This window comes from Poromitra crassiceps (assembly GCF_964638095.1).
Source record: "Poromitra crassiceps genome assembly, chromosome: 4".
NCBI lineage: Eukaryota > Metazoa > Chordata > Actinopteri > Beryciformes > Melamphaidae > Poromitra > Poromitra crassiceps.
In genome coordinates this window covers 62882747-62896985 of record NC_139626.1, presented here as the reverse complement: position 1 = coordinate 62896985, position 14239 = coordinate 62882747, and the positions used below count along the sequence as shown (strand labels likewise).

Below are 14239 nucleotides of genomic sequence, written 5' to 3'. Positions count from 1 at the left end.
TTGCGCTCCTACCGGACGGAGGAGTGATTGCAGCAGTCAGTCATTGTAAATAAATAAATATGGAGGACTAATTGGCCCCTTGCTATTGGTCCATGATCTGCAAGCTATGTGATCACTGGACAGACAACCTGTCAATCACCCCAAAACAGTCTTTTCTATCATCTATTTTACTCTAAATGGGTGAGTTATATAGAAATTCATCCCTCATACAGTTATTAAACGTGAAATTAGCTATATAGGCCAAAACCATGTTTTGAACTAGGATGTAAACATGCTTAATCCTGTTATAAGGTCGGGCATTTTAACGTGGGGGGTGAATGGGCAACGACTCCCTTTTGGAGCCAGCCCTCAAGTGGCCATTCGAGGAGCTGCAGCGTGTCACTACTTCTATAATTTTTTTTATCATAATTAGAATGCTTATCTATTGTATGCTTCATGCTTTTGCCATATTCCCATATTTATTTTGATAAGGTCTTCATCTTAATGGCCATTCCCTCTCTCTCTCTCTCTCTCTCTCTCTCTCTCTCTCTCTTCCTGGTTGCTGCAGAGCCCTCTGTCCTGAGGGGGGCGCTGTGCGGTCACACAGATGCTGTGTGGGGTCTGTCCTACAGCTCCGCCCACCGCCGCCTCCTGTCCTGCTCAGCGGATGGGACGGTGCGGCTGTGGAACGCTGCCGACGTTTCGCCCGCCCTCGCCGTCTTCAACCAGAGAGGAGGTAAGACATGCCCCTCCCCCCTCACCAACCAACCAATCAGCAGCAGAGAGGTGGTAAGACACCCCCCCCCCCCCCCCCCCCCCCCCCCCTCACCATCCAATCAGCACCCGAGAGGAGGTAAGATTTATTAGGTCCTATTTGTCGCACAGACACTCACGGTCCTCGCGGATGCGTCGGGTATTGTTCGTGCTTTAGTCTCTGTTGTTGAGTAATTAAAGCGAATGGAGAAAGGTCTCTATAAGGTCTCTATAAAAGTTATTAAGTTAATGGAGAGGATTGTTGATTTTCAGAATGTTGAAAAGATTCAGTCAGCTTCAAGGAAAAGTTGGTTAATGTGTCTCTTCCTGCCTGTCTGTCTGTCTGTCTGTCTGTCTGTCTGTCTGTCTGCCTGCCTGCCTGTCTGCATGTGCGTCTGCCTGTGTGTCTGTCTGTCTGCCTGTCTGTCTGCCTCTCTGTCTGTGTGTCTGTCTGCCTGTCTGTCTGCCTCTCTGTCTGTGTGTCTGCCTGCCTGTCTGTCTGTCTGTCTGTCTGTCTGTCTGTCTGCCTGTCTGTCTGTGTGTCTGTCTGCCTGTCTGTCTGTGTGTCTGTCTGCCTGTCTGTCTGCCTCTCTGTCTGTGTGTCTGCCTGTCTGTCTGTCTGTCTGTCTGTCTGTCTGTCTGCCTGTCATATCTGTCTGTGTGTCTGTCTGCCTCAGAGCTGGGAGTGCCGACCTCGGTGGACGTGGTGAGCAGCGATCCGGCACACATGGTGACGTCGTTCACCAGTGGACACATCGGCCTGTTCAACATGGAGACGCAGCAGCTCATCCTGAAGCTAGAGGGCACCGCATCACCAGGTACACCACACGCACGCACGCACACACACACACACGCACGCACGCACACGCACGCACGCACACACACACACACACACACACACACACACACACACACACACACACACACACACCTGACTGACACCATGTGAAATCTGAAGCACGACACTGACTCCCATAGGAGCATTGAGAAATTACTCAGCTCATTTTTTGACCTGGACTCTTATTTTGCCATCTTTGCCCACCTGAGTGATTCTGATCAAAAGCTCATCACATGCTTCACTATAGAGCTCAATAGTCAGGTGACATCGTGACGTCACCTTTCGCCCCGGAAGAGTATTTCCAATTAATTTCTCTCATTCACCTTTTATCTAAAGAGTTTTAAGCCTGCAATAAAGCCAACTGGTGATCCAGAGAATCGCAACCATAAAACATTTCAATCATGGGAGACCAGAGGGTAATATTTGACAAGCAAGCTTTATACACAAATGGCATGGCGACTAGTTTTGGCATAATGACTCTGTGGTAAGATGACCCTCTTCTTGTGGTGAGAGAGGAGGGCATCTGCTCAGGCTAGGATAGATAATCCCCCCCCCCCCCCACACGTCATAACAGACGTCACACTTGACTTATGTTGAGAGCTGATTGCTATTGTGATATGTGGTAACATGAAACTTGGTCGAGACGACCATTTGTTTCAGAGTTGGAAAAACGTCGAGATACGGGGGTAAAGTACGAAAGTACCTGGTACAAGAAGAAAAAGGGATGAAGAGATACTTCACTCTTAAGAGCATAAACTGCTCTTAAAAAACAATCTCAGAAAACAATCAACTGCACCAAAGATGGATCTATCCCAACAGATCATCTTATCTTATCTTATCAAAACATCGCATAGTTAATGAGGGGAGAGACAAAGCACACTTGTTTTAATGAGGGGAGAGACAGAGCACACTTGTTTTAACTCATTCATGGCCAGTTTAGGACTGCCAATATTTAGCACAGGCCAAAGATTTTCATAATTGTTGGTCATCTTTCAAGACCCACAGTAAATTATCTATTAGCACCAAAGTGATTTGCAATACCTCAAAATGAAGATGTACGTCTCTGGGTTCACCAAAAAGTGATCTTTTAGCATGTTCTGTACTCTACTTATAGCCATTTATATACACCCTGTTTTCACCCAAAAGGTCTCTCTGAGAAGAAAAACAGGAGAAAAGGCGATTTTTGTAAAGCACACAATCTCAGGCAGAACTCGCTCTCAATTCTTTTATTTTGAACTGTATTGACATCAGACATGTAAATATTATTCGTTATGACACAAATGACAAAAAAATATATATATATATATATATATATATATATATATATGGGGCGTTTCATACATGTACATACATATACAAGTGCTTTTTTTTACATTCAACAATACAGTTTACTCAGTGTGAGTGAGTGTGCAGACAGACAGACAGACAGACACACACACAGACAGACAGACAGACAGACAGACAGACACACACACACACACACACACACACACGATCCCCCTTTTATCTTCGTTACGTTGTTTCCGGGTCTGAGTACTGCTGGCGTCTGCTGCTGTGACTGCCGCTTCTGCCTTGTTAGCTGTTCGTGTGTTTATTTTGTTTTGTTCTGGTCCACCCGTCCTCGTCCATGTCTCCCTGTCCTATACTCCCTGCTGTTTGATCGTTCCCGTTTTCCCCTCGGCTATTCAACACGTCCTCACCGCCCTCTGGATTACCCGTCAAACTGATCGATCATTTCCTCATTCCTCCGATGATCAAACACATCTCTGGATTACTTTCTCCCGTTTTCTCCCGGCTGGCACACAGGAAGGCGACCAGCTCGTGCAGCGCGCCGAGGGGCGTTTCAATGGCGTTTCTCCTCTCTGCACAAAGAAGCGTTTATCCGTTTTCTGTTTTTCCTCCTGCTCAATTTCAAAACAACAGCTGCGGTATGTGTTTGTTCACGTGTTGTCGGCTTGTCTTAGATGCCAGGGACCTGATAACATGTCACAGGCTGGGGAAGTCTTTGAACTACGCGCTGCACTAATAAAAACAAAAACACGTCAAACACGTCATTGGCTGGGAGGGCTATTCCTGATAACACGTCAAAGACGTCTTTGGCCATGAATGAGTTAATGAGGGGAGAGACAAAGCACACTTGTTTTAATGAGGGGAGAGACAGAACACACTTGTTTTAATGAGGGGAGAGACAAAGCACACTTGTTTTAATGAGGGGAGGGACAGAGCACACTTGTTTTAATGAGGGGAGAGACGGAGCACACTTGTTTTAATGAGGGGAGAGAGACAAAGCACACTTGTTTTAATGAGGGGAGGGACAGAGCACACTTGTTTTAATGAGGGGAGAGACAGAGCACACTTGTTTTAATGAGGGGAGAGACAGAGCACACTCTTTTTTGCAGCAGAACTCATAACCTCGTGCTCCATGAGAGATGTACAGGTAAAAATAGCATGATATGATATGGGACCTGATAATGTCTGCTCCGCCCCCACGCAGACGCTCCGTGCAAAATCAACAAAGTGCTGAGTCATCCCACCCTGCCAATCACCATCACAGCCCAGGAGGACCGGCACATTCAGTTCTTCGACAATAACACAGGTAACAATAACACAACACAGGTACAATAACACAACACAAGTACAATAACACAACACAAGTACAATAACACAACACAAGTACAATAACACAACACAGGTACAATAACACAACACAAGTACAATAACACAACACAAGTACAATAACACAACACAAGTACAATAACACAACACAAGTACAATAACACAACACAAACACAAGTACAATAACACAACACAAGTACAATAACACAACACAAGTACAATAACACAACACAAGTACAATAACACAACACAGGTACAATAACACAACACAAGTACAATAACACAACACAAGTACAATAACACAACACAGGTACAATAACACAACACAAGTACAATAACACAACACAAGTACAATAACACAACACAAGTACAATAACACAACACAAGTACAATAAAACAACACAAGTACAATAACACAACACAAGTACACTAACACAACACAAGTACAATAACACAACACAGGTACAATAACACAACACAGGTACAATAACACAACACAAGTACAATAACACAACACAAGTACAATAACACAATACAATAACACAACACAAGTACAATAACACAGGTACAATAGCACAACACAGGTACAATAACACAACACAAGTACAATAACATAACACAGGTACAATAGCACAACACTAGTACAATAACACAACACAAGTACAATAACACAACACAAGTACAATAACACAACACAGGTACAATAACACAACACAAGTACAATAACACAACACAAGTACAATAACACAACACAAGTACAATAACACAACACAAGTACAATAACACAACACAAGTACAATAACACAACACAAGTACAATAACACAGGTACAATAACACAACACAAGTACAATAACATAACACAGGTACAATAGCACAACACTAGTACAATAACACAACACAAGTACAATAACACAACACAGGTACAATAACACAACACAGGTACAATAACACAACACAAGTACAATAACACAGGTACAATAACACAACACAAATACAATAACACAGGTACAGTAAAGCCCATGGCACACCAATCAAACATTATGCAACAACTGCCAATGGATAATGTTTGATGGATGTGCCATGGGCTAAAGGGTTGAACATGCCGAATCTGACCAAACATCTCCAAACAAGGACAGACAGCCATGGTACACCAAACAAACATTTGTGTCTGTGTTGTAGGATGTTTGATTGGTGTGCCATGGGCTTAACACAGGCACCCGGCCGGAATCAACTGTAGACAATGGCTGCATCCTGATCATTTGGGAATTCAGGAATGTATCATGAAGTCAACATGTGTCACGTGTCCAGAGAGTGTGGAGCTTCACTCTGCGCTCCTTTCAGAATGGGGCGTTGGAAATTCCCGGCCGGTCAACTTGTAATCACAGCTCGGAAAATCCAAGAGAGAAACATGAACGGCCCCGAGATTGAATTTGCCACACTTGTTTTGATAGATTTTGTGATGCTGAAAATGGAACTTAATTATATTTTGATGATTATAAAATTAACACGTTCACTGGCGTCGACGAGATATCTCGTCAAAAGAAATCCAACGGTTGACTGCCGTCGACGAGTTATCTCGTCAAAAAAAAAAAAATTGACGGTGGGACATGGATCAAACCCTTTTACATCTCCTATAAAAATATGGGAGCTATTGAATGTGTATAACCTATTTTACCGACCCACTAAGTGGCGACAGTGCTCTCCAGACGAGAGAAAGCCAAGCAAAAACAGCAGCGTGAGGAAGCCATTCTCATGAAAATGGATTGGCGAAAACGCTTTCGCTTTCGCGCTGGGAGCTGGCGGTGGGGCATTCCAAAAATAGATTCTGGGTGCAACACACTTTGAAACACCAGCAGAAAGCCCAGAATCGCACGCAGCTTCATTCCAGCTGAGCTCACAACCGAAAACCCAGAAACGAACGAGCCCCATCCAGACTCGCCCAAAGAGCGGCCGCCAGCAGCCAGGCAGCACAGACAGCAGAAACTCGCTTGTGACACGCCCGCTGCAGAGCCACGGAGGGAGGAGGAGAACACACACGGAGGGAGGAGTTTGAAGGAGAGGGGGGTGGGGGTGGTGTTATGGAGGAAATTACTGTTCAGAACTATTGTTTAGATGTCTGATGTGTTACTGATGCCAAAAATAAATGGTTAAAGTGACTGTTCTATCGAATTTCACAAAAAGGCATTTATCTCAACTTTCCTTTTCAGACGCTGAAACCATGCTGTATTCTACTGCTAATGCCTACATAACTACTAACTCTACAAACTAACTCTTTTAGACAGAGAAAGCACACATTCTATTAGTTATTTTGAGATAATTTGTGTTCACAAAATCTTAGCAGAAAATAATCCTCGGCTCTTGAAAGATGAGCCAGAATCCTCAAAAAAAACCTTGGCAGAAGCTACCTACAGTAAAAAAAAAACTCTTGGCAGTGAATGTGTTAAAGGTAATTCTGTGTAGCGTTTTCTCCCCGTTTCCCGTTAAAAATCCCAGCTATTTCAAGTTAAATGTTGACAATAATACAACATTTACTTCCTTTTTATCAATTAGGTACTGCTCAATAAAGGACATATTTTGTAGTCATAGAAACATGGTTGGCACAGGGAATTTACGGCAATCTGGAGATTATAGGCTATAGCCTCAATAAATACAGATCTAATGTCTGTCCCGAATTGATTTGTCCATTAAACTGAAACCTCCAGGACACATGTCCAGGACACCAGGACACATGTCCAGGACACCAGGACACGTGTCCAGGACACATGTCCGGGACACATTTATTTGAAGCGGAAATGTTGGAGGAGTGACGTAGTGTGATAGTGAACCATTACAGAGAGGGGAGTGACATAATTTGATAGTTGGAGGGGGAGGGGAGTGATGTAGTTTGATAGTGAACTGTTATAGGGGAGAGAGGAGTGATGTACTGTAGTGTGATAGTGAACTGTTACAGAGGAGAGAGGTGGCTCATTGTGACTGATTGGCCTCACTTTGGTTTTGAACACAACAGAGTTTTACCAAAATGGATAAATGTTTTGAATGCATTTTGAATTTAAAGGTAAACTGATCCACTCCATGGTTGCCCATCTGGACGCAGTCACAAGTCTAGCTGTGGATCCCAATGGACTGTACCTCATGTCTGGCAGTAAGTATTTAGCATTTACCGGCCATATCATCATTATCATCTGTATTTTTATAACCAAATAAGTCACCAACTTGATTTTCACAGATGTCGAGAATGGATGTGTCAAGGTCAGAGACGTCTGCATAAAGTGACATTGTCTTTAGTACATTTTATTTGTCTCTTTTGAGCTAATGAAGCTAGTGAATAAATCACACTTGCAGAGTAAAGACCTCTGTCTTTAGCATCGTTCAGTGATGAATGACGTCACCTGCTACACCACTCAGGGTACACCCCACCCACCTGCTACACCACTCACCCACCTGCTACACCACTCAGGGTACACCCCACCCACCTGCTACACCACTCAGGGTACACCCCACCCACCTGCTACACCACTCAGGGTACACCCCACCCACCTGCTACACCACTCACCCACCTGCTACACCACTCAGGGTACACCCCACCCACCTGCTACACCACTCAGGGTACACCCCACCCACCTGCTACACCACTCAGTGTACACCCCACCCACCTGCTACACCACTTAGGGCAGGGGTGGGCAATTATTTTTCATGGGGGGCCACATGAGAAACCCAGATTGTTGCCGGGGGCCGAACAAATATTGTCATGCCGTAACCCATGGATGGGTAACTTTGATGATAGAGAGGGCCACAAAAAATGTCCTCGCTACCAGGTTTTGCTGAGGGCCGAACGGCGCCAGCGTGAAAAATTAGGTGCATTTGAAGCCAGGTTTAGAGGAATAACTAATTTTAAATTAACAGTTGTGATGTCATTATTCAGTCTTAACCACCAATATTTGATCCTTTTCTCACTCACTCCTATGTCACCACCTGCTCTCAGGGCTTGAAATTAACTTTTTTGACCACCTGCCAATATGGCTGCTAGATTTTAAAGTTACCAGCCAATTAGAATTTCCACTAGCTGAAATGTTTTTCTTGAAATAAATCAGAATATGAGTGGGTTAATTTAAGCATACGTATCAGTAAGTGTCCCAGGATGATCAAAGCCTGTGTTGAGGGTCACACGAACAAAAATGCAGTCTTGAAGCTAAATAAATCCAAAACCAATGAGTTATTTGAGTTATTTAAATTTCTACTTCAATGTAGCCTTTTAGTCATAAAGATTATTGAAAGATATTCCATATTCCAGACTGAAATGCTACAACAGAAGTGGAGTATTGGCCAGAATATGACATGAACATTTGGACACTTATTCAGCGGGTATCTTACATGTTGCCTTCAGGTGCACTGTGTGTGTAAAAAAAAAAAAAATTGCAATTCCATCGCGGGCCACACAGGTGGCGCTCGCGGGCCGCATCCGGCCCGCGGGCCGTATTTTGCGCATGTGTGACTTAAGCCGTTTTCCCACATGCGCTTTGTACCGCTAAATGACCGCAACGTGGTCTAATGCCTGCATGTGGGAAAGTCGTCGTGCCGGTATAAGCGCGACCCCGTCATCGCGGAGATTTCACCAGTTTCGAGCCAGTCAGAAGAGCGGTATGCATTTAAGGGCACACAAGTGGGAAACGGATCCAGTCATTTTCCGCGACACTGGTCCTTCTCTCATGGGCGAGGTGTACACACGTTGCTTAATGTTCCAGCGGGCATAATCTAATCATTCGCGCACATTAAAGCAAACTGGCGAAATGATCTTGTGATAATAACAGCGGTATATCAGCTTCATGTGTGGGCATGCTGATTTTCCCCTCTCTCCTCTGCTGCCTGCTCGCTCTCTGGCCACAGTCCGTCCTCCTCCTTCAGTCAGCCCGACAGGGACACAGACGAAGCAAAAGCACGAAGCGAAATGTGGAAGTATTTTGCTTACGTTGCCGACAGCGAAGGCAAGCCCGGACACATCAAACGAAGCCAGTCTGTAAAAAGTGCTTTAACGCGACGCAGGTGAACGGATAAACAAGCAAACTTATTTCACCATTCGGAGTTTTGCCGACACCTCACTCCCCACCCCCTCTGCAGTGCCGCCCCGCCCCCCAACATACAGGCAATTTTGCTGCTAGATTCTCACATGCGAATGGAGAGGTGTGAAGGGAAATGTCCGATATTGACTTACAGGTAATTTTCCGGTACGCATGTGGGAAAACGGCTTTAGGGTAATCTTGTCACTCCAATCTGTTGTTAAACACATCCGAAATCAACAACCACAGCAGCAGATATTCTACACTTACAAACACATATATATACTGGGTATATATACTGTATATATATATAGTTTATATATAAACTAGCATTCCAACATGAATGGATTTGCTGCCTTCTTTGCCACCCGTGTGGACACACTTCTGCCATTTGCAGTGCAGTGATAGACATGTCGTACTTATTATCACTAGGAAGATGACGTGAGCAGCTTTTGCTGGTCGGCAGCTTACATTGACAGTCAATCCAACAGAATGTGAACACACTATAATAACGTCTTAATACAGTGTCAGGACAACAACATGTACGCGCTCTTTCTCAGTCCTCACCTGCTGACCTCTGTGTCCTGCCAGGTCACGACTGCTCCATCCGCCTGTGGAACATGGAGAGCAAGACGTGCATCCAGGAGTTCACCGCCCACCGCAAGAAGTGGGAGGATTCCATCCACGACGTGGCGTTCCACCCCACCAAGTGCTACATCGGCAGCGCTGGGGCGGACGCACTCGCCAAGGTGTTCGTATGACCCGAACGACCGGGCCTGCGACGGACTGTTCAGCACCAAAGGACCCGCAAATAGCGATGGGCGTCGCATCGAGGAAACGCCCGTTTTGGGGTGGGTGTGTTGTTTTAGCAGGCAGTGTGTGCGGACAGGTAGGCGAGTTTAGTAGCTGTGCGAGTTCTGAGTCTGGATGAAGAAAGAAGAGGATTTGAGAGGGGAAAATGAAATAAGCGATAACGCTGGTGGCAGAGGACGGAGGGTGACGGTACATACTGTAGCTCCCGTAAGATTCGTCAGCTCCATCGCCCTCCCCATGTGACCCGGGCGGGCCCTCCCCATGTGACCCGGGCAGGCCTGGGTGCCGAGGCCACACCCCTTCACCACCATCCCCGGGCGAGACCACGCATGGTCGGCGAACCGGAGGAGCCGTTAAGACGGAGCCAAGGCAGGCGTGTTTTGTTTGTGTGGTAACAGATAAACGCTCTCTCCCTTCACTAACCCATACACACACACACACACACACACACCAGTTACTGCCTGTGTCGTTTGTTGTTGTTTTGAAATATTTCATGAATATGTGCCTTTTTCTTCAGAAAATAAAGACAGGTTATTTTAGGTCTAGTAGAAAAGTTTTTTTTTGTTTTTTTTGTTTTTTTTTTCCCCATTTTTGTGCATCACAGCGTGATGGGGTAGAGGCCAATTAAAGAGTTAATCTCTTCCAAAGAGCAAAATTAAGTTTCCATCCGTAGAGTTTAGTTTGACGTCAGAGTTGGAATACGCATCGTGAGTCGTATCCCACAGGACACAGGAGAGTTGGACACTAAATTTATTCCAAGTACTCGGAGACCGGAGTGCTCCTATTGCACCTTAAGATTACAAGTCATTGTGAAGGGTCAAACTTCACACGTTTCACATTTTTTGCTCTTACATCATGGCTTCAGTGTGATTTTACTATCTAACTAATTGAATTATTTCCTGTCCTCAGAATTGACCACAGCCTGAAAAATAGTTTTAGTTTGACCTTTTGATTTCAAACCAACTGAGCGGAGAACAGGTGATGGTCTTTGAGTAGCGGCAGTGATCCCTCGGGCCTCAAGGTCTTGCTTGCACCTGCTTTACTTCCTGCCTCTTAGATGGCTGAGTTGGGTGGGATGTGAAATAGGCCCTAGGTTTACAGTACCAGGCCACCCTGCTGCCCCTGCAGCCCTCCGCACACAACGGCATTGACTATGTTTACATGGACTACAATGTTTACATGGACTACAATGTTTACATGGACTACAATAATTGGGACTATTGAGCTTATTCTAAAGACAATATTTGTATTAAGGCGTTTCCATGACTTGCTTATATTCCATTCATATTCTCGTTTACATGCTACAGAGCAGAGTCCCATTCATGACGGAAGATCCACGACCACATGGCGTCCCTACGTCAGTTTCCCTCCTGAATTTAACCGGAAAGCCTTTCTGTCATGTTTCTACCGTGTCAGAGACAACATGTTTGGACTTCTTTTTACCGCTGGCAGCCATCTTTTCTTCTGTCATGTTTCTATCATGTTAGAGACAACATGTTTGGACTTCTTTTTACCGCTGGCAGCCATCTTTTCTTCTGTCATGTTTCTACCGTGTTAGAGACAACATGTTGGGACTGTTTTTTACCACTGGCAGCCATCTTTCTTTTCTTCTGTCATGTTTCTACCGTGTTAGAGACAACCTGTTGGGACTTATTTTTACCACTGGCAGCCATCTTTTCTTCTGTCATGTTTCTACCGTGTTAGAGACATGATGTTGGGACTGCTTTTTACCACTGGCAGCCATCTTTCTTTTCTTCTGTCATGTTTCTACCGTGTTAGAGACAACATGTTGGGACTTATTTTTACCGCTGGCAGCCATCTTTTCTTCTGTCGTGTTTCTACCATGTTAGAGACAACATGTTGGGACTTATTTTTACCGCTGGCAGCCATCTTTTCTTCTGTCATGTTTCTACCGTGTTAGAGACAACATGTTGGGACTTCTTTTTACTGCTGGCAGCCATCTTTTCTTCTGTCATGTTTCTCATAGACATATATAAAGGCTAGATGGCTTACCCGCGCTGCCGGTCAATGGAGAGCGACGTCGTCGCATGGTGGCCATCTTGCTACGGCACCACAGCTTTATATATATCTATGGGTTAAAAAAACGCTAACATTTTATTATTATTTTTGGCTCCAAATTACACCAAACTTAGACCGAAGCATCAGCATCATGAGATGAATTCACGCACCTAGTTTCATGCAGTTTCATCCATTTTGCTAGGCGCTATGAGCATCTGTTGTTGGGTTAGTATTATCACATCAGATGATCATAACTCCTAGGGAAATGGATGAAACTGCATGAAACTTTGTGCCTGAATCCCTCTCATGGCATAGATGCTTCGGTTTAATTTTGGTGTAATTTGGAGCCCATCAAAAAAATAGTGTTTTTAGTGTTTTTTTTGTTGTTGCCGTATCTCGGGAACGGAATATGCTTGTAATAAACCAAACCGTTTGTAAATCCGTCAAGATTTCAGCGAGTTATGAGTATTTTTGTCTGTGCACCCTCCAACAGCTACCATAGAACGTACCAGAAAGCCTGCCGTAGCAAGATGGCGGCGCTTCAACGACGCTGGTGACTCCGCCTTAAGCCATCTAGCCTTTATATATGTCTATGATGTTTCTACCATGTTAGAGACAACATGTTGGGACTTCTTTTTACCACTGGCAGCCATCTTTTCTTCTGTCATGTTTCTACTGTGTTAGAGACAACATGTTGGGACTTCTTTTTACCACTTGCAGCCATCTTTTCTTCTGTCATGTTTCTACCGTGCTAGAGACAACATGTTGGGACTGCTTTTTACCGCTGGCAGCCATCTTTTCTTCTGTCATGTTTCTACCATGTTAGGGGCAACATGTTGGGACTTCTTTTTACCGCTGGCAGCCATCTTTTCTTCGGTCATGTTTCTACCGTGTTAGAGACAACATGTTGGGACTTCTTTTTACCGCTGGCAGCCATCTTTCTTTTCTTCTGTCATGTTTCTACCGTGTTAGAGACAACCTGTTGGGACTTATTTTTACCACTGGCAGCCATCTTTTCTTCTGTCATGTTTCTACCGTGTTAGAGACATGATGTTGGGACTGCTTTTTACCACTGGCAGCCATCTTTCTTTTCTTCTGTCATGTTTCTACCGTGTTAGAGACAACATGTTGGGACTTATTTTTACCGCTGGCAGCCATCTTTTCTTCTGTCGTGTTTCTACCATGTTAGAGACAACATGTTGGGACTTATTTTTACCGCTGGCAGCCATCTTTTCTTCGGTCATGTTTCTACCGTGTTAGAGACAACATGTTGGGACTTCTTTTTACCACTGGCAGCCATCTTTCTTTTCTTCTGTCATGTTTCTACCGTGTTAGAGACAACCTGTTGGGACTTATTTTTACCACTGGCAGCCATCTTTTCTTCTGTCATGTTTCTACCGTGTTAGAGACATGATGTTGGGACTGCTTTTTACCACTGGCAGCCATCTTTCTTTTCTTCTGTCATGTTTCTACCGTGTTAGAGACAACATGTTGGGACTTATTTTTACCGCTGGCAGCCATCTTTTCTTCTGTCGTGTTTCTACCATGTTAGAGACAACATGTTGGGACTTATTTTTACCGCTGGCAGCCATCTTTTCTTCTGTCATGTTTCTACCGTGTTAGAGACAACATGTTGGGACTTCTTTTTACTGCTGGCAGCCATCTTTTCTTCTGTCATGTTTCTCATAGACATATATAAAGGCTAGATGGCTTACCCGCGCTGCCGGTCAATGGAGAGCGACGTCGTCGCATGGTGGCCATCTTGCTACGGCACCACAGCTTTATATATATCTATGGGTTAAAAAAACGCTAACATTTTATTATTATTTTTGGCTCCAAATTACACCAAACTTAGACCGAAGCATCAGCATCATGAGATGAATTCACGCACCTAGTTTCATGCAGTTTCATCCATTTTGCTAGGCGCTATGAGCATCTGTTGTTGGGTTAGTATTATCACATCAGATGATCATAACTCCTAGGGAAATGGATGAAACTGCATGAAACTTTGTGCCTGAATCCCTCTCATGGCATAGATGCTTCGGTTTAATTTTGGTGTAATTTGGAGCCCATCAAAAAAATAGTGTTTTTAGTGTTTTTTTTGTTGTTGCCGTATCTCGGGAACGGAATATGCTTGTAATAAACCAAACCGTTTGTAAATCCGTC

General features: G+C 44.4%; 1 protein-coding gene across 1 annotated transcript in view; it reads left to right on the top strand.

The window, feature by feature from the left end:
* LOC310774662 (striatin-like) overlaps nucleotides 1-10554 on the top strand; it is an 88882-nt gene extending 78328 nt beyond the window's left edge. The window contains exons 14-18 of the mRNA XM_083634769.1: nucleotides 548-715; nucleotides 1410-1550; nucleotides 4065-4166; nucleotides 7243-7329; nucleotides 9833-10554. Coding sequence (XP_083490895.1) covers nucleotides 548-715; nucleotides 1410-1550; nucleotides 4065-4166; nucleotides 7243-7329; nucleotides 9833-10002 — 668 coding nt within the window. The 3' untranslated portion in view covers nucleotides 10003-10554. The remainder of the gene's footprint in view (nucleotides 1-547; nucleotides 716-1409; nucleotides 1551-4064; nucleotides 4167-7242; nucleotides 7330-9832) is intronic.
* Nucleotides 10555-14239: the final 3685 nt, after the last annotated feature.